The following is a 27207-nucleotide window of genomic DNA, read 5'->3' as shown; positions in this document are numbered from 1 at the left end:
TCCCATGAACAAGAACATTCTTTTATGCGATCCCATTAATTGCAGCTAAGAAGTACAAGAGATTCAACAATGATGGAAAGCTTACATTCTATATTTCCTTTTCCTTATGTCTCAACTGTGTCCCTTCGAGCCACCTGTCCTCCACCCTCCAATCACATCCAAGTTCACCCTTAGCATTCAACTGTCGTCTATTTAGACTGTCTTTTTTTTTTTTTTTCCAGTTGTGGAAACATATATACAGCCTAAACCACTCTCTTCCTAGTCTTCCATTAGTGGGATTAATCACATTTAGAATGTTGTAATGCTCTTTCCCACCATCCATTACTAGAAATTTCCCTTCACCTCAAACAGCAACTTTACACTCATTTCTGAACTCCCCATTGCCCCTTCCCCCATTTCTCTTAACCCAAACTGTACTTTTCATCTCTATGGTCATATTCTCTGACAATTTCTTGTGTTTACTGTGGGGCTTAAAATTAATCTCTTAAATCCCTATCAATCTTGTTTTTCTTTGATACCACCTTCACTTCAATAGGACACATAAACTATGTTTCTATACTCCTCCATTCCCCCACCTTTATATAGTTGTTTAAAATTACATATTTTACGTTGAGTTCAAAACCACTGATTTGTCATTAGAGTTTGTGTATTTTATATCATGTAGGAAGTAAATACTGGAGTTACAGTTCAAAAATTATTGACTTCTATTTGTATTCCATTGTGGTTAGAGAATGTGCTTTGAGTATATTCAAGTTTTGTTTTTTTTTTTAATTTCTTGAGGCTTGTTTTATGTCCCAGCTTATGGTCCCTTCTGGAGAAAGATCCGTGATCACTAGAGAAAAATGAGTGTCCTGGTAATTTGGGATGTAAGGTACTATATATGTCTGTTAAAATCCTCTATATCTCTCCTTTCTTTGTTTCTCTGTTGGTAGGGCTCCCTTTAGTATCTGAAGTAGGGCAGGTCTTTTATTGGCAAACTCTCTCAGCATTTGTTTGTGAAAAATTTAAGCTCTCCCTCAAATCTGAAGGAGAGTTTTGCTGGATAAAGTATTATTGGTTGGAAATTTTTCTCTCTCAGAATTTTAAATATGTCATGCCACTGCCTTCTCACCTCCATGGTGGGCACTGAGCAGTCACAACTTAGTCTTATGTTGTTTCCTTTGTATGTGGTGAATTGCTTTTCTCTTGCTGCTTTCAGAACTTGCTCCTTCTCTTCAGTATTTGAGAGTCTGATCAGAATATGTCTCGGAGTGGGTTTATTCGGATTTATTCTATTTGGAGTTCACTGGGCATTTATGCTTTGTGTATTTATATTGTGTATAAGGTTTGGGGAAGTTTTCCCCAACAATTTCTCTGAATACTCTTTCTAGACCTTTACGCTTCTCTTCCCCTTCTGGGACACCAGTAAGTCTTAAGTTTGGACGTTTTATTTTATCTATCGTATCCCTGAGATCCATTTTGATTTTTTCGATTTTTTTCTCCAACCTTTCTTTTGTTCTTTCATTTTCTGTTCTGTGGACTTCTAGGACACTGAGATGTTGTTCAGCTTCCTTTAGTCTTGTATTGTGAATATCCAGAGTCTTTTTAATTTGGCCAACAGTTTCTTTTATTTCCATAAGATCTTCTATTTTTTATTTACTCTTGCAATGTCTTCTTTATGCTATTCTAGGGTCTTCTTTATGTTGCTTATATCCTGGGCCATGGCCTTCTTGATGTCCTTTAAATCCTTTGCCATGTTTTCATTCCTCGATTGTAGTTCTTTGATTACTGTGATAGGTACTGTGTCTCTTCTGATATCTTGATTTGTGTGTTTGGAGTTGAATTCTCCACATCGTCTGGTTTTATCATATGCATTAAGATTTTCTGTTGTTTTCGGCCTCTTGGCATTTGCTTTGCTTGATAGGGTTCTTTCAAGTTGTAAAAAAAAAAAAAAACCCTAATTTTTCAGAAACACAGTTTGCTGGCATACACTTTCTCTAACTAACCAGCAGATGGCATCTGTGAGTCACTATACCTCTCACGTCAGTTCTCCACCTTGTCACCACGGTGTGTGGGGAAATGATTCTTGTGGGGTTCAGTTGGTGAACTCAGTTTGGGTGCGTTGCTGGGGCCATCCGCCCTGAATGTGGGGCATGTGTATGGATGGCCAGGGAGGAAGGACAGCTTTAATTTTCAAATCCCCCAGGTTCCCGGAGATTCAAGACCGCCGCAAGAGTCTAAGCCTTCATTTCATTTCAGCCCCAGACCCTCTCTCTCACTGTCCCACAAACCACCGGACTTGGCATAGTGTCCTAGGGTTCTCCGAGGGGGTCCCCCTGCCCAGCTGCGATCATCCAGGACCTCTGCCGAGGGAATGCCGTGCTACGTCACCAGTGCGCGCCGTCTCTCAAGGGAAGCCCCGGGCCGCTGGGCCATGCTGGGGTGCTTTCAGCCTGATGCAAAAATGGTCGAACGGGGCGACTCAACACCCCCCTCCTTGCACAGTTCCTCCTTCCCAGCTCTGGGACAACTGGCAGGGCTCTGGGCTGTGGGCACAGCCCCGGGCAGGAGTTTATCCAGCCCTCCAGGGAGCCAGCTGCTAGCCGTGGGGTTTCTTTCTGCTTCCAGCTCTCCCCTCCTTTCCCCCGGCCCCGAGGGTATCTGCAGCGGGCTATCTTCCAGGCCAGGCACCAAGAGGCCGGCCCAGCCCCCTCTTGCTGTGTTTTACTGCATGGTTCCCACTATTGCAACTGCAGCCACTCCTGGGTTTTTCCTTTTTTTTTTTAAAGAGCCAGTCGGTCTCCAAACGCCAGACCCTGGCTTCCCCAGACTGTCGCGCGGTTGTGGGTCTTCCAGCCAGCTTACTCACTCGTTTCAGAATGCAGACTCCCAGTTTCACCAAGTATATGGCCCCTGTGGAAATAGCAGACCTCGTCCAGCTGGCACATCGCTGTAACCAGTATTCTGGGTCACTTTCTGGCTTTTATCTAGTGTTTTTCATGGAGGTGTTTTTTTGCCCTGTCTCACCTAGCCGCCATCTTAGTTTTCACATATTGCTTTCTGATTGTCTAACTCTTCTATGAGAGTTAAAGCTTTTAAAGAATTCTTAGTCTTATTCTTCATTTATTTCCAATTCCTTGGACAGGGCCTGACATATAAGAGGTTATCCATAAATCCATGTGATTTAATAATGTGAATGGAATTAGGAGTCTTCTTAACTGGCCACAAGAAATCAGATAATCATCGTCTTAACAAATAGCTTAGAATACTGTTCTTCTAGAAAAAGTGAGATAAAGGGAGGCACAGAGATAATGAGATAACACTGAGGCAGAATCTATCATCACCATTTGTCTGTTGCTACAGCAAATTTCTAAAGCTGCCTGACCTCTGGGAAGGAACACTGCTGAACCCTATTCTTTTATGTCAAGTTTGGCCTGGCAGACAAGGACCACCATAAGCGGTAACTCTTTATTGTCTTAAATAGATAGTTTAACAAGATAAGGTTTCATCCCCTTTAGGTTTCAAGAATGGCATCACAAATGGAAAGAAGAAATAGGAAAAAAAAAAGTGGAGAGGAAGAGTGTCAAATTTCTAAATCAAGTCACCCAAACTGATACTGCTTTATAGTCAACCAAGGAAATGATATTTTTGGCCAACTTTTTTTGGCCATTACAATTAAATGATATATGATGAATACCTACTAGGTGCAAAACATGCTATGAGATAAATTATTCCAGAGGTTTCCTACATAAGAAAAACTAAAGCTGCTCACAAGTTTCCAAGCTCACATTTCTACTTTTACACTGTTTGTAGTGACTGAAAAGAAAGCTTTTTGTATTTCATGTTTGAGCTCCAGGAGTACCAGATTTTTACAACAGAGAGAGACATTCTCTCAGCAATTATGACTGCCTATTAACGTACAGGATCATATATATAAATAATGTAGCAAAATATAGGTAATATTGCTCAAAGATGAGTTAAACTTGTAGAGCTTCAAATAGAATCTCACACTACTACAGAAATGGGTCAGAAATAATTTATGTTCCAATAACAGAACCAATGGAAATGCTTTATGAAAGTAGTATTTTAAAATTGGTGGCTTTCAGCCAAGAAAATCTGAATAATTTTTCTAATGCTAAATTTCCAGTTATTTTTACAGTGAACAAAGGAAAAAATACCAGGGAAGGGTGGGATATTTAGACTGCAATATTTTTAAACGAGAGAAAAGAATTTAATATATATTAAAAATTGTTTATACTGAAAATACACTAAAATGACAACACAGTAATAATTCTAAATGGATAATAAGTGTTTTTTTTCTGCTTTTTAATAAGTACTTTAAAAATTTCTACACAAAGTATATCGTATTTTTTATTAAAAAAAAAAAAAACCATAGTTAAAACATTATCTTGGCATAATGTAATTCCACAACCAAAGTAAAGTTTGAAAGTAGTGAATCCAAGAGTCTGTTGTATATATACTTTTCTAGAAAAAAATTTATCTCCTCAGAAAAGTATAAGTAGGCTCTCTAAGGGAGCAATCATAATTTTAATTAGCAGGATAGGAAGAAAAAGAATTCTAGAGAAGAAAGTAACATCCACATGGCAGATACCTGGAGATAATCTAACAGCACTCAATGGGGCTCCAAGTAGGCTGTTATACCTTATTGCTTCATGATCACAATGGCATAGGAGGGCATATGTGACAAAATTGAGGAATTCCCCAAAGATCTTGGAAATAGGAGAAAACTGTTCACAGAATTAAAACTATACATATAAATTCAAAATAAAAGTACTCATAGCAAAGACATCACCTAAAAGGAAGAGAAAGATCTGAGTCATATGAGAGGGAGGGAAAACTCCCCAAGTCTAAAAGGCATAACCATAACCACAATAAGAGACAATGATATGCCTAAAAAACAACAGAAGAGGAAGTCATGTCTATAAGTCAAGTAAGGAGATAAAAGAGGACAAACCATGAAATGCCCATCTAAGAACTGTCTAGAGAGGAGAGTTTGAGCATCCTGGCTCAAAAATACGAACCATGTGGTCCCAGTGGTGTCTATCTTTCTAGGATCAAAAAAAGCACACAGATTATCGACTCCTGATATGAATCATATAATCATCTCCATCTATGATTGCAGGCTAACCAAAGAAACTTAAGGACATGGGCTTTGGAGACAGACTAACTGGTTTAAATCCTGGCTTTACCACTTACTGGTATGTGACACTGGGGCAATTATAAAATCTCACAGTTTTCACATCTGGAAAATGGGGATACAGTACCCATCTGTGATGGTTAGGTTCATGTGTCAACTTGACCAGGTGATGGTACCCAGCTGTCTGGTCAAGCAAGCACTAGCTAACCCTTGCTGCGAGGACATTTGTGGCTGGTTAATAAACCCACAGGCTGGTTTGTTAAATCATTAGTCAATTGGCTGCAGCTGTGACTGATGACGTCAACAAAGGGCGTGTCTTCCACAATGAGAGAATGTAATCAGCTGGATTTAATCCCATCAGTTGAAGACTACTAAGCAAGACAGAGAGAGGACCTTCACTTCTTCTTTGGCTGAGCAGTGAAGCATTTCCTGAGGAGTTCATCAGAGTTGCCAGTTTGTTTCCTGAGGAGTTCATCGAACATCTTCATTGGAGTTGCCAGTTTGCTGCCTGCCCTAAGGAATTTGGACTCATGCATACCCACAGCTGTGTGAGTCACTTTTATAAATCTTATATTCATAGATATCTCTCATTGATTCTGTTTCCCTAGAGAACCCTAACTAATACACCATTTCACAGAGTCACTGTGAGGATTAAATGAGTTAATTCATATAATACACTTAGAACAGTGGCTAGCAGAAAGTACTTAACAACATTAGTCGGTAAGACTGGAGACCAGAATCCACGTTGTGGTGAATTTATCAAGGTAAATTCCACCTGAAGCCAGCCATTCAGCTTTTCCTAGCAATAGACACCAATCTCTATGTATACCTTTCTTTTACAAGGGTCATCCTTGGAGTAAGAAGAAGGAATAGGGCTTATGATACAATAAGTAAGGGAACATAGTGTCTCAGGGTGGGGGCGGTTAACAAAGATATCTTACTACAGGTTTGTAGCTTTGTTGCTATGACGGTTTAGAATGCATGAGGCAACTCAAAGAGAAGTAATAGGTAAAAGGTAATTTTAAATAAGATGTGTAATTTCAGCTTTATTAGGAACAATAAAATGATTAAAATATGGACATCAGAGAACATAAGTAGGTGATGTAGAAAGAGGATATTATGAGTACATTCATATCATGAACGGATGAGTTCTGTAGAAATTTACTGATTCTCCATAATTTCCACAATTCAAAGTACTTCACAATCCTGTCCAACTTTAACCATTTGGTCTAATTTCCTAATGGAAGTTCTTTTAATCAGGTCAGCTCCTTAAAGTCCTTCCCCTATGGTTAGCTTAAGCCTCAACTGTCAATCCTAGCACATAGATAGTCTCTCCTTTCTTAAACACTTGACATATTTATCACTTGTGCTACTTAAACACCTTATCAGCCATAGACAAGAGGGTATACAAGAAAAAACACAGGATTTGGAGTCTAAAGACATGAGGTTAATTTCAGCTTCTCTCATTGCTGTAGAATCCCAGGAAGGTTAACTCTAAATTTTCTAAACCTGTTTAATCATCTACAAAATGGATAGTAAAGCCTCTGTAGAGTACTGCTGGACACTGGATTGACATGATACATGAAAATATTTTGTAAATTTTAAAGAATAATAAATGTTAGTTATCAAAATTATCCTGTCCCAGTCTCTAGTTGCCTGTATGTATCACTTACCACCTTAAAAAAAAAGTATTACATTATCTTAACCATTATTCATGTATAAATCTTACAATAAAATATACCTTATAGTTTATTAGGGTAAGACTGTTGTTCAAGCACCACACTATATACATGCTGACTACTTATTATTAGATTCTATTTTAATTCCTCCTGTTTCCTTTTTTCTCTCTTTTTCTATTGCACTTTGGAGGCACAAGAGAACTAAATTTTATTTCAGTTGGATTTGATGTCAGCAGACATTATTATTTTGTATTTAGCTATGTAAATAATTTTCTTTCCTTGAAAGCTAAAATGGAATCACCAAATTATAGCCTTCTCACCACAGATGGAGACAAAAAGAAAAATCCCTTACCTTAATGGTTATGTTTCTCAGGCCAGTTAAATTTTAGTTACAAAGGAAGTCACAACGGTTTTCCATTTCTTTCAGGGTTAGAGAACACAATGACTCAAAATCAAACATTCAGCCTGGCTACTTCTAAAGCAGCCACTACTCCTTAACATTTGTGGCAATTAATTTAAATTTGTAAGCGATTCTACAATTCTTCTCCCCTATATACCACCTTAGAAACTGCTGACAGCATGTTCTTGTCAGTCTTAGGGAACCAGGAAGAGAAAAACACTTCACAAAAATCGGCCATCGTATCTCTACCGTAGTTAGTGTCACAGAAAATTGTTAACAGCAATTCTTGTGCCGCAAACCTGTAATTTTCTTGTGTGCCAAACTCAACAGGATTAAAACCACCAAATCTTCTCTCTTTCTATTAGTAGAGAGGACTTGTTATTATAGTTAAACAAATAAGGCACTTAAAATGGTAAATCACATGGCTCAGTCTTCAAATTGCCCAAGGGTTAGAATTAAATGTACCTCAGAGGGAACATACTGCTCCACAGCTGTAGCAACAGTCGCACAACAAATCCAGAGCAATACCATCACCGAAAGGACGAGAGTAGTGGTTAAGATCCATCCAGAGTTACTGAAAAATCAAGTCATATTAAAATATCATAATGTAAGAAACAGATTGATAATTAAAGGCAATCAAGCTTATATAATTAGTTTAATAGTAAAATTAAAACTTTACGAGTACTTTCTTTAAAATTATTTTTAAAACATATGTGTAGAAGGAAATATTATAAAAATAGTTATTGTAATCCAGTGGGTTCACATCCTTTCCTCCATTTATAAAGCTTCCGTAACGTGGCTATATTACTTTTTTAATTAAAAGAAAACCAGACATGGTGACTTTCTGCTAAATACATAAAATTAAATTCAAATTACTGTCAAGGGTACCTTTTAATTAATAAATTAGATAAGGCAAATGAAGGCACACTATTATACAAACATCACATATTATGATGCTCACTTTAAGAAAACCCGACATTACAAATAGTTAAGGTATAAAATACGTAAATTATGAAATAATCATTTGTTTCATAAAAGGATTCCCAATGGGTTTTCAAATTGGCTTCTCTAGAACATTCAAAATATTTAATTTGCCACAATTCTACTTACACCTCAATTTACAAGAGCACACATTTTCTGAGGCATTCTGCAACCATTATAGCGTACATTAGTAAAGAAGATAGTTATAGTTTCCTTATGATTAAATTATTGTAAAGTAGACTTGTGAGGTATTTTTTTTAATTTATCTATTGTTTGCTAAACTGTAGACTAAGATTCAAATTAAATATTTAAGAGTCTAATTCTGAAAAACTGTGTAATACAGGAAGTTCCTGATTTTCACATCTCTGTTCGTCCAACACTGACTAGTAAAAAGCTATACTTAACCTACTCCATAACCCATTCACTTGATGGTTTGCCAACATTTGAACATGCTAAGAAAACAGAGTGTATGCACAGTCGTCATTTACATCCCAGCAAAAGAGACGGATTTTGGAATATGCATTGTTTCTAAAAGCAGGGAACTCCTTTATGTTTTGTTTAGAAAGATAATAGAGTAAAATTTAGAAAGATAATAAAGTCAAAAATATTTTTAAAGAAAAAATACCCCCTCTCCCTACACATTCCAGCCCTGACCTGGGTACTAAAGAATATCTTCCCATGAAATGAGAAGGGTATATTTGATATCTGAATTCTAGTAGCAACTAGTAAAACCAGAAAACTGGGGCTCATCTTAGAGTCTATCATCTTCCTCAACCTTTAAAACAAAACAATCACAACTATCTCCGTTATCTCTTATTCTCTTTGTCCAATGCCTAGCTCAAGCCTCATAATCTCTGGCCTGATTTACCGTAGCTCTCCAATCTGGTCCTCTCAACTAACCTTTACACAGAAGTCTCTCTCTGACATTTATATTTGATCACATTCTGCTTCCTCTCTGGTTCCTGTTTACCTAGTTTCATCAAATCTCGGACTCTCCTGACCACCCATACATATTAATGTCCCTTATACATTCAGCAGGAAGCCAGTATATTTGAATTTTTTTTTTAAACAAAGCCCCTACTACAACTAGCAAAAATCTCTACTCACCATTTAAGACTTATTTCTATCTCCTCTGTAAATCCTCTCCTCAAAAACTCCCAGAAGACTTAGGTCCACTCCCTGTAAAGGATGTGCATGTGCAGGTATATATGTATATGTGTATGATATACAGAAATCATTATTGTGTTGTTCATGGTTTGCATGTCTACCTCTACTATTTTAGACCTGTGAACTCCATAGAGGCAGAAGTTGAACATTTTTCTTTGGTTCTCAAATCCCTAGCCCAATGCCTAGTACATAATAAACTGGGGAAGAAAAAAAAAAAAAAAAGTCAAGTGAAAAACATAAGTGTAACCTCAATAACAGTTAGGTGATACAATAAAAAGCTGACAAGAACCACATGGCCAGATTATACTGACTGATAAGGTGATTCTGTCTGCAATCATGGAAAATTCAGGACCCTTTCGGAAGTAGGCAGCTATGGCAGAATAGGATGAGTACAAAATGGGGAGTCAGGAAACCTAGGTTTGAATTTAATATAGTGGCTGTACAACCTTGGGGATAGTCAATTCACCTCTCTGATCCACCTGTTTATCACAGGGCATTATTCTAAAAATCAAATAAGATCACTGACAGGAATAAGCATTTAGAAAAGAATACTTTTCATTCAAATGTAGGAGACTATTAAAATAGTTGATATGTATGCACATAAATTTCTAATAAATCTCTAGTTATAAAATTATTTGTTTCCTAAAGTTAAACATTTACAGGGTTACTTTTAAAACATTAGATTTAAGAGATAAACATAAAATATAAGGACAAAATATTAAATGGCAATAGTAGCCAATAACATGGCAAGTAGTACAGCAGTGAGAAAAACTGTATTGAGAATAAGCTACAGATGATTACTTGGGTTTCATAAAATTAACAAAGTGTAACAAAAATCCTAAATAATGGACAGAAGAATTGCTTTTTTACACAAGATCAAAAGCAGGTATAGAAATGAAAGAGAAAATTTACAGTTAAATCCTCATTTTCTCAAGTTTTGAATGAATTTTGCTCATAAAATGTCTTAATTTTTAAATTTCATATAAACTTATTGATATCTGATAAAAATCTGTTGAGAAACTATTTTTATCCTAAGAAATTACAGGAAGTTTGCAGTTTGGACTATTGCAGTGTTACACCTGAGGTAGAACAGCCCACTAAAGTGTACACACTATGAGAGTAAGGACTCGTTCACTGCTGTACTGAAGTGCTTGGCCTTGTGTCCCACACAGATAACAGACAATTATCAGTAAGTGTCATTGTCTTTCTCTTTTTCCTTTTTTCAGTGGGCGGGGTAGGGGGGGTCTCATAGCACTCCTTGGAGAAGTGGAAACATGCATACGTTGATAAAACCATCACCCTTAAAAGGCTTGATATCACTTCCTTGGAGGGCAGAACATCCCCATAATTCCTGCCTACCTCCTTTAAAATCCTGGCATAGAGTCGACACTTCTTAGCAGAGAATATAAAGCCCTTCATAATCTGCATCCCTTATTACCTCCTGTAGCCTCATATCTGGCCATGCAGATAAAAACTAAAATCTTACCCCCAAACCATTCAGACATACTTTAAATTTAAGCATAATTTAAATGTCTGGAGAGGTACATTTCTTACCATAAATCAAGGAATCCTTATAAGAACAAGAAAGCTTTTGAACTATGAAAAAACTACCTGCTTGGATTTTATTAAGTAGTATGTGCTTTAACTAGTAAGCAAACTAAAATATCCAAAGGACATGTTTGATAGGGAAAAAGAAAAAAAAGTTTTTATCTTGAGCTGCTAAAATCTGATACAAGCCAGATTTTATCTCCTATATACATAATAGACAGAAATACATACAGAGAGAGGCATCTTAAAAAGCCATCATTTTCGCCATCTTCAAGATAGCTCTTGTGTGCTTGTGAACTCATTTGCAGATCTGTTGAAATAACAAAGTACAAGTTACGGTATCCTATATTCCAAAGCTAATCTCAAATGACTTCTAGATATATACACTCTACAGGTGCCTGTTGTTTTTATAAGTGTGAAAGTTATAATGAATGCCAGTTCCTCTGGCACATCAAAAACCAAAAAGACATTCTACCATTTTAAGCATTTCCTATTTTATTTTCAAATTCTTTTTGACATTAATGTTTTCTGTTTAATTATGTATCAGTTTAAATAATAAAATTTGGTTCATTCTAGTCTAATAACACAACCTTATGTTATGTGTTGTCATTACCCACCCACCACAATCCATAAAATAATTAGAAGATTAATTATAACAGTATCTAAAATAAGATATGAGCTAGCAAATTTAAAAAGGTAAGTTCTGGAGAAGAGGCAAGATGGCATCATAGACAGTGTGGAATTTAGTTAGCCCTCTAGAGCAACTAATAAACAACCAGGAACAACTAGTAAATAGTCTGGAACAACGGCCGAGGGACAAATGCGACTGTCCACACATCATACACCAGCCTGGAATGGGTGGAATGGCTGAGATCGCAGCATAAAAGCTGTAAGTAAAAATGGCGGTACCACCCTGGGAGCCCCTTTCCCCAACAGCAGGCTGAGCTCCAAGACCTTGCTGTGGGAGCAAGTGAACAAAGCTCAGCCTAGCTCCAACGGGGGTTTTAATTAACAAATGTGGATGGCTGAATACAAGCTACAAACATAGACAAACCCCTAACAAGCAGCAAAGTACCCTGAGGTCACTTCCAGTGAAGAGGAAGTGGGGCTGATGGAAAAAAAAAATAGAGGCTCTTGGAGACTGTTGACCTTAGAGAGCCGGAGGGCGCTGTGCCCCAGAAAGGTAGCCCAGGAGACTGGGTACTGTCTCTGGCTGATGGGCAAAACTGGGGGGTCATGAACTGGCTCTGAAAAGGGGCTTTCTTTCCCCTTTTTTTCCCCACTCAATCTGAGTGGCTCCATGGAAAAAGCCTCAGCCATTTTCAGTTTACAGCACCCTGACCCAGACAGGGGTGGAGTTAACAGAGTCAGAGAGACAAAGGAGTAATTCCAATACAGAAGATAACTCCCTATGGGGTGTATCTTCCCTAAGAGGAGGGAGGTGGGGCCCAGCTTAAGTGCCTACCCTCCCTTCAGAATGCACACCCCAGGGCCTGGGGTGGAAACCATCAAACCACAAACAACCTAAGCTGAGAGCTAAAGGGACCACACCTTTTTACACCAGTGGGGAGCACCAGGCTGACAGGCACCACCTGCTGGGCAGGTTAGGAAAAGCACAGCAGCTAGAGGCCTCACAGGAAACCCTGTCAATCTTCTAAGACTACCCTCAGGAAAACCTGAAACTGAATCTAGCCCCATTTTGAGATCTGAGCCCATTCTGGTCTGGGGAAATCTGATTGGGATAATCAAGGAAACCAGATGCAAAAACAGAAATGGAGACATACAACAGCAGATCTCAAGAGGCAGAAGAAAACATTCAGGAACTGGAGAACAAGAAACCTGAAATCCTGCACCCAAAAGAAAAGATAGGGAAAAGAATGGAAAAAATATAAGCAACGGCTCAGAGAATTGAATGACAACATGAACTGCATCAATGTATGTGTCATGGGGGGTCCCAGAAGGAGAAGAGAAGGGAAGAGGGGCAGAAAGAATAATGGAGGAAATAATCACTGAAAATTTCCCATCTCTTATGAAAGACATAAAATTACAGATCCAAGAAACGCAGTGTACCCCAAACAGAATAGATCTGAACAGACCTACACCAAGACACTTAATAATCAGATTACCAAATGTCAAAGACAAAGAGACTCCTGAAAGCAGCAAAAGAAAAGCAATCCATCACATACAAGGGAAGCTTGATAAGACTATGTGTGGATTTCTCAATAGCAACCATGGAGGCAAGAAGACAGTGGTGTGATATATTTAAGATAATGAAAGAGATAAACCAACAACCAAGAATCCTATATCCGGCAAATCTGTCGTTCAAATATGAGGGAGAGTTTAAAATATTCTCTGACAAACAGACAATGAGAGAGTTTGTGAACAAGATACCTGCTCTACCGGAAACACTAAAGGGAGTACTACAGATAGATAGAAAAAGACCGGAGTAAGAAGTCTGAAACACAATTGTGGATAATGGTAGCACAATAATGTAAGTACATAAACAAAGATGACTGTGAGTATGATCTAAAGAGGAAGGTTGGGGCACGTGGGACACCAGAAGGAAAGAGGGAAAATAATGACTGTGACTGTACAACTTAGTGAAACCTAGAGTGCTCAACAATTTTGATAAAATGTACAAAAATGTTTTTACATGAGGGAGAACAAATGAATGTCAACCTTGCAAGGTGTTAAAAACGGGGTGGTATTGGGGAAAAAATGCAATCAATGCAAACTAGAGACTATAGTTAACAGAAACATTGTATTATGCTTCCTTTAATGTAACAAAGGCAATATACCAACGCTAAATGCCTATAAGAGGGGACATAAGGGAGGGGTATGGGACTCTTGGCATTGGTGATGTTGTCAAACTCTTTTATTGTACTTTATTTTAATTTTATCTTTTCTTTTGCTGCTTTTAGCTGTTATTTTTTCCCTTTCTTTTTCTTGTTCTTTTGTCTACCTTTTTTAACTCTTCCTCTTCCTTTGTGGAAGAAATGGAAATGTCCTTATATAGACAGTGGTGGTGGTGGTGAATGCATAACTACGTGATTATACAGGGAACCACTGATTGTTTACTTTGGATGGAATGTATAGCGTGTGAACAAAACTGTCTTAAAAAAAAAAAACAGGTTGATTAATGAACTTTGAGGGCATTATATGAAGTGAAATAAGTCAGACACAAAAGGACAAGTATTGTATGGTCTCACTGATATGAAATAATTATAATATATAAACGCATAGACATGAAATATAGGTTACCAGGATATAGAAGGAGGCTAAAGAATGGGGAGCGGTTGCTTATTATGAGCAGAATGTGTAACTAGGTTGAACCTAAGTGTCTGGAAACGGACAGAGGTGATGGTAGCATGTTATTGTGAGAATATCTAACAGTGCTGAATAGTGTGTGAATTTGGTGGAAAGGGGAAGTTTAGAGTCACATATGTCACCAGAAGGAAAGTTGGAGGTTAAAATATGGGAATGTATATAACAGTGAATCTTGTGGTGGACAATGTCTATAATTAACTGTAAAAATATTAGAATTCTTTTTCATGAGCTAGAACAAATGTATGACAGTACAACTAGAAGTCAATAATAGAGGGGTATATAAGGAAAAAATATACCTATTGCAAACTATGTACTACAGTTAGTAGTATTTTAATATTCTTTCATCAACAGTAACAACTGTACTATACCAATACTATGAGTCCATAATGGAAACGGGGTGGTTTAGGGGTATGGGAGGATTTGCATTTTCTTTTTTCTTTCTATTTCTTTTCTGTAGTAATGAAAATGTTCTAAAAATTGAAAAAAAAATTGTGGTGATGAATGCACAGCTATGTGGTGGTGCCATGAGCAACGGACTGCACACTTTGGATGACTGTATGATGTGTGATAATCTCAATAAAATTGAACTAAAAAAAAAAAAAGGTAAGCTCTGCTTTACTGTGTTTTAAGTTCCTATGAGTTAAAATTCACTTTTAACATGGAAATAAAAATAGAACAGGGACTCATACTTTCAGGGATGTTACAATAGTTGGTTAATTTCTTGGGAAATACCAGAATATTTGATTAGCTCATATAGAAAACATCTTTCAAAGCAAACAATGTTTTAGAATAGTCGGTCTCAAAGTGTGGTTCCCAAATGAGCAGCATCAGCAAAATCTGAGAACTTGTTAGAAATACAAATTCTTTGGTCTATTCCAGACATAAAGAATCAGGAACTTTGGAGGTTGGGCCTGGCAATGTGTGTCTTAACAAGTTCTCCAAATGATCTTGATGCACACTAAAGTTTGAGAACCACTATTTTTAGAAACTATCTGTTCATCTCCATTACTGTAAAAATAAAGACATAACCAGGTATACCACAACCCGATTTAACTGCTTATGTTTTTATCCCAAGCTAATTAAAATAAAACTTACAGGACATTTTGCTCAGAGATGATTCTTTCAAATCGGTAGGCTCCTGCTCCAACTGTGGTGCATACTGAATTTCTGGCTTAGACTAAAATGATAATGAAAGCAATTAAGTCATTTGTACTTCTTAAGGTTTTTTTCAGTAACAAGTTCTATCATCATCTCTATAAACATTTAAATTGAGAAAAAGTAACAGAAGTCTGGTATAAAAAAAAAAACACATTTACCACAATATATTTTAATTGCACTTCCTAAACATCAGCTCTCGTGCCTTGCAAAGAAACAGACAGATTTCTGGCATCATCAAGTATTTAGTCAGTTTAACTTCCTGGCAACATTTGAAAAAAAAAAAAAATAGAGGGACAAATTATGACATACTGCATTAAATACCTCACCCTGCAAAAAAGAGTTCTAATTCTAGTTGATCAGGAATAATTTAGCAGACTGTCAAAACTTGTGGCAAAACACAAATTATCTCTCTTTTTCTCATCTGAAACATTCCATTCTTCCCTAAGTATGAGTAATTCTTAAATTATAGCTAAACACTCTACTTCAGATCTTCTATATAGTTCTCATCCTCTGGAGTGGAGGTTTCTCCATCCCAGTTGTACTCAAGTTGACCCAAATCTTAGAGAGAAACAGAGGATTACTATTCTCACATTTAATCAAGAATGCATGATGTGGTGGTTTGGCGCTGAATGTACCCCAGAAAAACTTGTTCTTAAACTTCATCCATTCCTGTGGGTGTGAACCCATTTTAAGTAGGACCTTTTGAAGAGGTTACTTCAGTTAAGGTGTGGCCCACCTCAATCAGGATGGGTCTCAATCCTATTACTAGAGTCCTTTAGAGCAGAATGAAATTGAGACAGGCAGAAAGTCATGGAAAGCAAGAAGGTGAAACTCAATGGAAACTGGAAGAGAAAAGAGAGGCCAGAAGAGGTCACCATGTGCACTGCCAGCAGAGCCAAAGACCAAGGATTACTGGCAGCCAGCCCCAAAATGCCAGTCTTTGAGAAGAAAGCATCACCGTGATGATGCGTTGATTTGGACCTTCTCTTTGACTCAAAACTGTGAGCTAATAAATTACCACTGTTTAAGTAGACCCATTGGATGGTATTTGCTTGAGCAGCCAAGGAAACTAAATCACCTGAGGACTCTTCTCTGAGAGTCAACCTAAGCTTTAACTTCAATAGTTTTAGGACAGAATCCAAGGCTCAAGATAGTAATAAAAATCACATTAACAGCCTTGCAGTAAGTCATTCAATTAGCATCATGGTACCTCAGAGTAAGACAGAAACACAACATAATTTGTTGGCTAGTAAATTTGAGGAATTTATCAGATTAAAACAATGGTAGGGTGGTACATGGGTCTTGGGGCTAAAGTGATTTGGATTTGAAGCCTAATTCCGTCACTTACTGGCAGTGTGATCTCTCAGTTTTCTCATTAATAAAACAAGAATAATACCTTATAGAGTTGTTTGAAGATTGAGATAATGTATGTAAAATGTCTGGCACATAAGAACTTTCAATAAATAGGTATTATCATCATATCACACGGTAAACAATGAGGGAGGAGAAAAGTCAAACCTTTCTAGGAGGCAAAATGCTTCCTCAGATTATGTCATATTGCTTTTCTTGAATATCCATAAGCAATCGTACACATATCACCATTTATATTCAAAGTGTATTAAATATTGTTATTTTCCATACCTAGAGATTTCATTTTATCAATTTAACCACTATTCAGAAAGCTCAGAGTTCTAGTTAGATCAGGACCAGAGGAATTCCAATGGGCCAAAGAAAGGGTAAACTACACTATGTCCTGATACCCAATGTTTTCAGGTAGGCCAAATAAGTAATCATTATCTGATGATAAATACTTGGTAAGTGGCTGAGTACATGGTTCTATGCCAAGCCACCATTTAAGACATATACATTTACTTTTGTCAGTATTTAGATGAATTTACAAAGCATAGTTGTCACCTGGAATATAACTATTTTTCCATCATCAGCCTGAAGATAAAAAGTCCATGAAGAGGTTATGAAGCTTTGTGCAGAGTCCATCATGTCACTCCAGAATGACCTCACCAGAGTAAGAGGGAAGAGCAGATGCATTTTTGGCATCAGGGACATGAGCTAAAAAATAGATTAAATCATGAGAAAAATATTATTTTTTATAAATGTGTATTTAAGAGAACATCACAATTAAGATTCTTCAAATCCTTATTTGAATAGGGTATTAATTAAATAAATCTACCATAACCATTATTATTAGAGTAAATACTTAGTTTTCTATGCAAATTACAGTAAAGCTCAAAATCCTAGGTTATGTTAATTTACCACCAAACACATTCGTAAGCTACCTGTTACCTCTATCAGGTAACATACGTTCAAGAAATAAAAACCAAATTTGAAAATTGGCCCAAGGCTCAATATCAGTGGGAGGCAAATCTGCCAAAATATACTAAATAAATGAATCACATATGTCATAAACTTCCTCGTATTCAAATTGTGTGAGGCTATCCCCAATTCTTATAATTATGTATTTCAGATAACAGAAATCTAAAAATCACCATTAAGAGGGGTCTAGTAGGAAACCTGTGATGGGGTTTGGGACTATGAATTATAGTCTCAGGAAAGTTCCTTACATAAACTCTGAGCACAGTGCTTGTTCCCTGTAGTTACGCAAGTTTCCTCAGCAGGACGCCTCACAGAAAGGAACAATAGTTAAGAGAATCTTCTCATCTATTTCTGCTCCTTTTGCAAGACAGAAACTTAAGATGGTTAATATTCAGACACAGGAAAATTTTTTGCAACGTATTCTACACTAAATGTGAATTATTTTGGGGTTGTTTCCAGTTCAAGATTGTCCATTCTACTGGCCCCTCATGCTCCTCCTCATTCAAATTAGGATCATTGAGATTTGTTTAGTAAATCCATATACTTGGATCAAGTGAGCCTCATGTAAGAAATCTAGATACTTCACAACTCTCTTGATCACTCAGCTATATATACTCTTGGCTCTTCTCTCACCTAGAATTTAGTTACTAGACAGACTTGCTGCTGCAGTAAGCCCTGGGAGAAGGAAGTAAGTAGCACAGGACCAGGAACTGAGGGATATCAAAAGGGGGCTACAGTAGGGAGAGAAGAACCTCATGGGCAGAATAATGACTTCTGGCTTGGGTCCAAAACCACGGAGAATCTTGAGATTTGGTCAAATAAGAACCAATAAGGCCTCAAGTGGAAAGGACAAATCATATCCATTTTCATCTGTAATGCTTTCATGTAGAATAAATCATGTGATAATGAACATCAATGGAAAAGGAGGGAAAAATCAATCAAAATAATATGAGCTATATAAATATAGCTTATAAATTTAAGAATGTAAGAATATAAAATATGTGAGACATCTGAACAGGGCAGCAGGGTAAGAGGAATATTTACAGGCTAAAACTATGTGGAAAGCTACTGGTAAGACTAAAAGTTGACTTCTTGACTCATTTAAGCAGCACTGAACCCCTTTAAAACATGAGTTTGGGGTGCCATTTGCTGAACTCTAGGGATAGCTTTGGTTCAGCTATATTTCAAAAGAGAAGCATCATGGGGTACTAGACAGAGAGCAACTTTTAGAATCAGAATATTTATATTCAGGATCCAATTTTCCTACTTAATAGCTGTGAAACTTTCATTGATTGATTCACTGAAAAAGCATCTACTAAGACTATAAATTTTAAGAGCTCAGAGACCATATGTATTTTATTCATCAATGTATACATGTGGTAAATTTGTGTAATCTGAATAGGATAGAAGTTAAAGAAAGGATGAGATGTGCATATGTGGAGAAACCCCTAACCTATACTGGAGTGAAGGGTGATTTAGAAGGCTACACAGAGGAATGAAATAACATGTACAGTATGAGAACAATTCGCAGAGGAGGAAATAAAGATGGCTCATACACATTAGAAAAGATGTTCAACATTACTCATAATAAGAGAAACACAAATTAAAACTATAATAAAACTGGTATGTTGCCAGGGGCTCAGGAAAGAGGGAAAAAGGGGAGTGATTCTAAATGGGTACAGGGTTTCCTTTTGGCGTGAAGAAAATGTAGTGGAATTAGAGAATAGTGGTGGTTGCACAACTTGTGAATGTATTAAAAATAAATTAAATTGTGTCTTTTAAAAATTGGTACAACTTCAATGGAGGGCAATTTTGCTCTATTTCTCAAAATTTAAAATGTCGTACCTCTTAACCCAGCAATTCTACTCCCATGATTTTATCCTATAGATATACTCACAAATGTACAAAGTATACAATATCATTTATAATAGAAAAATATTAGAAACAACCTAAATGTCTAAAAGGGACTGCTTAAATAAACTATGAGACATTGGTACAATGGAATACTACGAAGTGCAAAAATAATGAGTAGATGCTCTTTACATATACTTATATTAAAAACAAAAAGAATATATGCATATCCTTGAATATGCATAAAATATCTCCAAATTCGTAACCCTGGCTACAGCAGTGGAGGAAAATTGACTGGCTAAGAGGCACATGGGTAGGAGACGCTTAAATTTTGTAACATGGACTGTATTTCCTTTTCAAAAGTTAGTAAAATTAAAAAATATTTTCCAGTATGTTTGGAGTACAGAATATGTGTGGCAGAGAATTATAAGAGATAACACTGGAGAGGTAATCGGGCCAGGTTGTGATGAGGAGTCTGGACTTAAACCTATATGTGATGGGGAGCTACTGAAGTACATAAAATAGGAGAATGACATGATGAGATTTCCAATTAGAAAAAAATATTCTGGAAACAGAGGAAAGAATGGACTAGAGAAGGCTACAGTGAGAAAAACAGTTTGGGAGGTAATACAATAGAAAAAAAGGACTCGACTATCAATTTCTCTGAGCGTCAGTATTTTCCTATGCAAAATGGGGATAACATGGTCACTAAACTGTGAGAGAAACAAAATGAGATTATGGCTGTGAACTTTACTTTTTAACAGTAAGGCATGTCACATAAGTAATTATTCAATTGACTTTTCTATTTGTAAACATTGTGTTCTGCTGAAAACTAAATATAAAATATAACACTAAAATAAAATATGATCAAGTGGGCAACAGACAATTCAAGCAATACAATTCAGTACTAATTAAGTAGGCAATTTTGAAAGACAGTATTGTTTCATACTTGTTCTTGTCTCAATTCAGCAAATGGCAGCTGATTCTGGCAACCAAGATGGCAAGCATATTGCTCATCAGATTGGGAATATGCTTCTGTACATGCTGTAAGAGAAAAACAGTCAAATTAGGAAAAGGAAAAAAGAGAGAGAGAAGAGAAAAACAATAAAGAAAGAAAGAATAAGGAAAGAAAGGGGGAGGATAGAAAACAAAGAGATTTGGCATTTTATAAAGAAATTTTCATAAAAAGTATTTCAACAATAAAAAGTTCCAAATAGTTGGCAAATGTAATAAAGCCCCATATCTTCTCCCTCCCACAAGACAAATGTTTCAGGTATAAATCTATTAATTACACACTCGAACTCTAGTCATAGATGGCATTCATGAGGGGCTCCTATCGCCTAACGTTTGTGCAAGGGAAAAAGCATTGGACTGGTACCCAGATCACAAGTTGGAAGTTTTGGCTCCATCATTTACTGGCTCTGTACATGACCTGGGCTGAGATTTTTAATCCCTCTGTTGATTTCTATATGCCTAAAATGGAAATATCAACCCACCTACTTCGTGTGGTTGGTTGAGGGTTGAATGAAATAATGTATTTTAGTGATTTACACAAACATATGTCATTACTGTTAAGAACTGGATCACTCAGTTGAGAAGCAATGGTATTTATGTGGCAAGGGAAAAATAAAATGAAGCAATCACTCTGGCACTCTAAACTCTTGGAAAACTGAACTCAGAAAATGTTCTACAGCAGGTGAACCTAAAATTGAAATGAGTCTCTACCAGATATACTCTCTTCATTTAGTTCACTAGAGCTATTTCTTTCTTGTGACATAATGCGTCACCACTATAAGAATTTTTTCTTCCCAACCCAGTCATGCATTTGTAATCACTTCTCGAAGGTGGTAGGTAATCAACTCAACAGCATTATGTACATATAAAGATGGCCAGTTAGGAGAATGAGTGATAAAGAAAGAGGTTTTGATATCATAAAAGGTAGGATGTGAGTCATAGCATAGTGATGGGGAAAAAGGTACCTTCTGCTACACTGAATAAACATGTAATGAATGGAGAAAATTCCATTATAGTTCTTTAAAAAGCTAAATCTCAATTTTGTCCTGATTATAGGTTTCTTTTATTTGACACATCTCTTTCAGCAAAATGTAAGAATCGTGGTTTAACAGATGACAAAGACTCTGGGTACTCCTTTTACTGGCATGACCCATAAAGAATACACTATTAAATACTCAGTCAAAGGCCTGATTCAGTAAAAAACTTGGAACTAAGTCAACTAACCTATCATTGAAAGGCTTAGGAAAATTATACTATCCATGAAAAGGTAGTGATGAGTATCCATGAAAAGGTAGTGATAAGTAGGGTAATTACCACTGTGTTTGTATAAACCAAATACTTGCTTAAACAAAGGTGTCCTATCCACAGTACAAAATAAACATTGTCTCAACAAACATGAAATTCAAAGCCCATGAAATTTCTAGCAGCAGCTACTAAAACTCTAACTTCATAGTAATTACAATATGCTGGATGACGCGTTTAAACAGTATGTTTGTCATTTTCTGAGGAAATAACAGAAAAAGCATAACACAACTCAAAGAAGTCACCAATGTTATATATTGGTGATGTCATTAGCATAGCATCTTACCAGATTCACATTCCGATTTGGTTCGATTTAAATCAATTCCATCATCCACAAACTGACAAATTGAAAACAGCCTGCAACCTCTCTGACATGCGTATAACTCCTCTTCCTAGGGAGTTCAAGAACAGGGAGGATTACCAAAAAAATAGTATTTTTCCTCAGGGGAAAAAAATGTCAAGAAGAAAGCAAAGTTAGTAAGGTTTATTACAAACCTTCCAATGAAAGTCTTATAACTGAAAGAAAAAATAATGATAGGAGCTAGGTAACACACAATCTCTGCCATCTAAATAAATTTTAAGTGATACCAAGAAAGAAGCCTAGTGGATAAAAATGCCATCCTTTATCCATATTCTGTAGTCACATTTTGCAAAAAAAACACTTTTTTTGAAAATAAATATAACAGTGACATAATCAGAACTTTAACAGAGGTAGAAATGAGAAAGCAAGTACCCTAGGACCAATGTCATATTTCTGCCACATGCATAATATTGATATAAATACCAGACTTATTAGAAAAACTATCACAACTAGCTTCACATGGAAAAGTCCCTGACAAAGTAAGGTATAAATCTGTAAAAATGTTCGTCTGAAAAGATTTTTTAAAAACTTGCCTTACGTTAACTGAAAACACATAAGTTAGAGTAACAATGTGATGTACTGGAAAGACCACCGGAATAAGCCAGACCTGGATCAAAACATTTTAGGTGAGTAACCCATTTCACGTTATATTACCTATCTAAATCTGTTCTTTCATTGTAAAAGGAGACAATCGCTAAAATCATCTCTAAATCCCTCAATAATTTGGAAGATAGCTATTCCTAGCACAGTGCCTGGGACATAGGAGGTGCTCAATAAATGGTACTAGCATTAATCATAATAATAGATTTTAAAAGTAGAAGACAATAGTTACAGGCTTCACTATATATGTGTGGGAGCTGAAGATAGGATGGAGAAATAGGTCTTCACTACTAGAAAATATTAACTGCTTAATAAGACTATAGGTCTAAAAACAATGTTTTCAAGAGGCTTTTCTTTGAGTAAATGCATACAGTATTTGAAACAAACGAAAATGCATGTTGGGGGGAGGAGCCCCCTCAACTTACTGTGTGATCCACTGTGTATAAACTGGCAGGGACCTAATAAGGAAGGAAACAGCATGTGCATATACCAGTTAGCAAACAATGGAAAACAAAGGTGTGCATTTCTTCCCAGACAAAGGATTAGTACAATTTATGAAGCAGTCAGTTAAGAAGAAATGGCTGCAGTCTAATATTAAACAAGTGTTATTACACAACTTAGAAGCAAGAACATTTTTAGACTCCAATTTTAGTTTCATTAAGGTGAAACTAAAAGAACTTTACCATTAAGATAAATTTCATATCTGAGTAGCTTTTTCAGGCTTTGTAAAACAGTGGAAGAATTCTCTTATGTCTTTGGAGCACCCTTATTTCCTTATATTACCCAGAAGAAGTGAGCATGAGTTAGACCACATGCCATTTCATTTTCAGATACGCATTCTTTTGTTAAAAAAATTCAATAAGCCATCCAGTACCAATTTCAGAAGACAGTATGGCATGATGAAAAGAGCCTAGGTTCAGGAATGAACTCCGGGTTTCAAGCTCAACCTCACTACTTATTCCATACAACCTTGGGCCCATCTAATACTGTCTTCTGGGCTGGAGTTTCCTTAGCTGCAAAATGAGGACAATACTCTTATGTCTACCTTGAGTATTATGAAAATTACACACTTACAAAAACCAAAACAATAAAAAATCCACAATACCATTAATACTATGCTGTTCTATCTAGTAAACAGACTTAATATTAATAATAGCACCCACAATGTGCCTGGCACCATGCTAACACTCAATATATTATACAACATATTATAAACGACACCACCTGGCACAGAGTAGGCACTCATTTGGTAGCTATTAAGAATCATATCCTTATTCCAAGTGTTTCATGTTCTAGATAATATTATTCTTCCAAGTAAATATTTCATACCCTATAAATACCAAATGACTGGCAAGTTTGTATAAAGTGTGTCTCCTCTTGATTTTTAAAATAAGTTGAGCACAACGAAATGATGCTCCTCAGCAAACATTACCAGCTAAGTAATTAGAAGGCCCCTCAATGAAAAATCTATAGCTTTTAGTTGCACATTTTCTTACACTGAGCTAAGTCAAGCTAATTATTGTCTCGTTATTCAGCACTACTGATTCTATGAACCAAACTGGTTTTATAACATATAACAGAAGATATAGTTATGTTGTTTATTGAATGACCAGCTGTGTGTTAGGCACCACACTAAGAGTTTCACATATATTTTCTTTAGTCCTCACATTAGCTCTGCATGGTATGAAAATTTTTTTACAGGGGACAAAATGAAGTTTTGAGAGGTTAAGTCATCAGAAAGGACACACAGTAATAGTTGAGCTGGGAATGGAACCCAGGTTTGTAAGGTTCCAGAGCCCACACTCTGTTAAAAAAATCATCAGCCTGGCTCTACTCAGCTTTATTAACATGTCTATGTCTCTTGTATTTGCACCCAAATAATGCAATTGCATTTTTAAGGACAGTTAAAGGATAAAATATCATTTTAAAATAACTATTTACAAACTTTCTTACAAAAAATAATTAATTCTGAAAAGAAGTCATTAAAATGACATTTATATCTGCCAGATACAAATATCATACCAAGAGACTTATAAATTCACCTAATTTCTTACAATACACACTGCTGTTTCCTGAACTGCAAAGCACAATAATTCAGAGCAGGGCCAAAAGAGATCAGTGAAACAAATTAGGTATCTTTATGAAACTTTATTAATAAAACACAGCATAGTGTAACCAGATTTAGGATTGCATTCCTACTCCACTACTTCTTGGCTATGTGATCTTGGGCAAGTTGCTTAACCTTTCAGAGCCTCAATTTCCTCAACGGTAAAATCCTACTTTGCAGTATTGTTGTGAGAGTTAGTGATAATGGGTGTATATCCCCAATTGCACCAGCTAACAGATAGTAATCAATACATTTTAAGTTGATGACAAATAAGGAGCCAAATGGTTTAGCGCTCATGGAGAACAGCTTTAATGAATTAAAAAAAGAAAAAAAATGACTCACAGATAACACATCAATCCTTAGAAAACAGCGGATATTATAAAAGTACCTAAAGGTTTTGAAAATGTTTATCCTTTCAAATTTTTAAATTATTCTTCCAGTATTCTGATTCATACCACAAATTTGCTTAGCAAATCTTAAAAAAAATGGGGGGGGGGGGACGGTGAGCCCAAGAACTAAAACAATACAGAACATATCTCAAACCAACTTCAGGCTAAATCAGTATTCATGAGCTTCCCTGCACAATTCTCTTAATGGTGAGAGGTTTATAAGTAGAGAAGAAAATAATGTATTTAGAGACAACATCCATTGATTTAACTCTGGAAGTCAGAATTTGTCACTTCTCTCTCTCACTCACTGTGTTTATCTCTGCCTCTGAAAAATTAAGGATAATCTCCTCTTCCCATAGTTTTTCTTGGAAATCGATAACCCTCATTCAATGTAAAATCCAGCAGTGAGTGAACAGACATAGGAAGCGACAGCACTTAGAACGTTCGTTTCAAGGACTTAAAAGCAGTTGCCAGCCACAACCCAAACTTCATTAGAACTGTCCTTGCGGCCACTTTGCAGTTTAAGAGGGCAAACAGGGCTAGCCACAATGGTTAAACAAAGAAGCAAAGAAGAGATGAAGGGAAAACAAAGAGAAAAAGACCAGCGACATCAGCAAAAGTTCTTATAAAGAAAAGCAGAGTGTGAAGGGGCGCACACACCTGAATTACATATGCGGACGGGTGGGGGAGTTTCACAAAGCAATTCAGAATGTTGAGTAAACAGAGTCCTAAAGAAACTGGAGAAAACTTGAGACGGGGATGGAATTAAGAGGCGGCATCTTCAGGGAGGGGTCAGGGATTAAGAGTAGAGTCACTCTTCTCCTTAGGCTGTGAACCTCCCCCACCCACCCACCCACACACTCAGGGCAGGTGTCCTTTCTTTAACCACTCCAGGAATTTTTCTGTCTTATACGCCCATAAACGACAAATTCCTAGAGGGCAAAAACTTCTCTAAGACAATCCAGTCCGTAAGTGGCAGCGCCTTGCACACTCTAATTCAACCCAGGCGGAAAGCCCTTCCTGTAAGCTCACAACTTCCTGGGCAGACTTAACACTTTTCATACTATGGTGGAATTGTCTAATTGTCTGACTCCCCGAAAAGACTGTGCGCTCCCGGCCCAGAGAGGTGCTCAGTAAAACATAGGCAATGCACTAACCTTTCGTGGGCATGTTTATCTGCCCGTACCACACCTCCTCCCCGCTTACTAGAAGGTAAATTCCTCTCATTAATCATCCGTATCTCCCTCCTCCAAGTGCCCGTCTCGCCTGCTGCCCGGCAAGCTCCTGAAGGACAGGGATGGTATCTTTCCCCATCTTTGTGTCCCCCAGCCTATCACCGGGTAGGTGCAGCACAAACTTCCGGTAATTAGGGTGCAGGCAGAATTAGGCAAGAAAACAGGAGATACATAGGTGGGAGGCAGCGGCTGAGAGGCGGATGCAACAGCCAAGCTTGCAGAACCGACAGAGATGCAGGGGAGCGGGGAGATGCGCAGCCAGGGAGAAGTCGTTGCCCGGTTCGGACGGGCCCTACCTTGGGGTAGGTGTGCAAGGGGTAGGTCAACTGACAGGCCCGGTGGCAAGACGCTGTATCCCCCAAGACCGAGTCAAACGCTTCAGCCGAAGCGGTTCCCGAGCCTCCGGCCAGGGCCATGGTCAAAAGCAGCAGTGGCGGGAGCCCCAGCCGGGCCCTGACCCAGAGGCTCCGCCTCAGCGCCGCCATTTTGTTCCCTCTGTCACAGCAGCTCAGCTTGTTGCTGTTTTCTTTTCAGGGCTTCCTCCTCCTTCTGGCGCCGGCCCCTTTCCAGCCCCACCGGCCACTGCTTCCGCCTCAGCCGTCTCCTCCGCCCCGACCCGC

At 37.3% G+C, this 27207-nt stretch overlaps 1 protein-coding gene across 2 annotated transcripts in view; it reads right to left on the bottom strand.

The window, feature by feature from the left end:
- TMEM59 (transmembrane protein 59) overlaps positions 1-27190 on the bottom strand; it is a 50166-nt gene extending 22976 nt beyond the window's left edge. The window contains exons 1-8 of one of the 2 annotated variants that reach the window (XM_037827154.1): positions 26884-27190; positions 23282-23314; positions 22182-22287; positions 20529-20623; positions 17312-17464; positions 15335-15416; positions 11144-11222; positions 7682-7790 (exon numbers count right to left, since the gene is read on the bottom strand). In XM_037827154.1, the coding sequence (XP_037683082.1) occupies positions 7682-7790; positions 11144-11222; positions 15335-15416; positions 17312-17464; positions 20529-20623; positions 22182-22287; positions 23282-23314; positions 26884-27072 (846 nt within the window). In that variant the 5' untranslated portion in view covers positions 27073-27190. The remainder of the gene's footprint in view (positions 1-7681; positions 7791-11143; positions 11223-15334; positions 15417-17311; positions 17465-20528; positions 20624-22181; positions 22288-23281; positions 23315-26883) is intronic. The other variant, XM_037827155.1, reaches the window with a different exon arrangement.
- Positions 27191-27207: the final 17 nt, after the last annotated feature.

This window comes from Choloepus didactylus, chromosome 2, assembly GCF_015220235.1.
Source record: "Choloepus didactylus isolate mChoDid1 chromosome 2, mChoDid1.pri, whole genome shotgun sequence".
NCBI lineage: Eukaryota > Metazoa > Chordata > Mammalia > Pilosa > Megalonychidae > Choloepus > Choloepus didactylus.
Note: the sequence above shows the minus strand (reverse complement) of the source record. Positions and strands in the feature narration are given on the sequence as shown.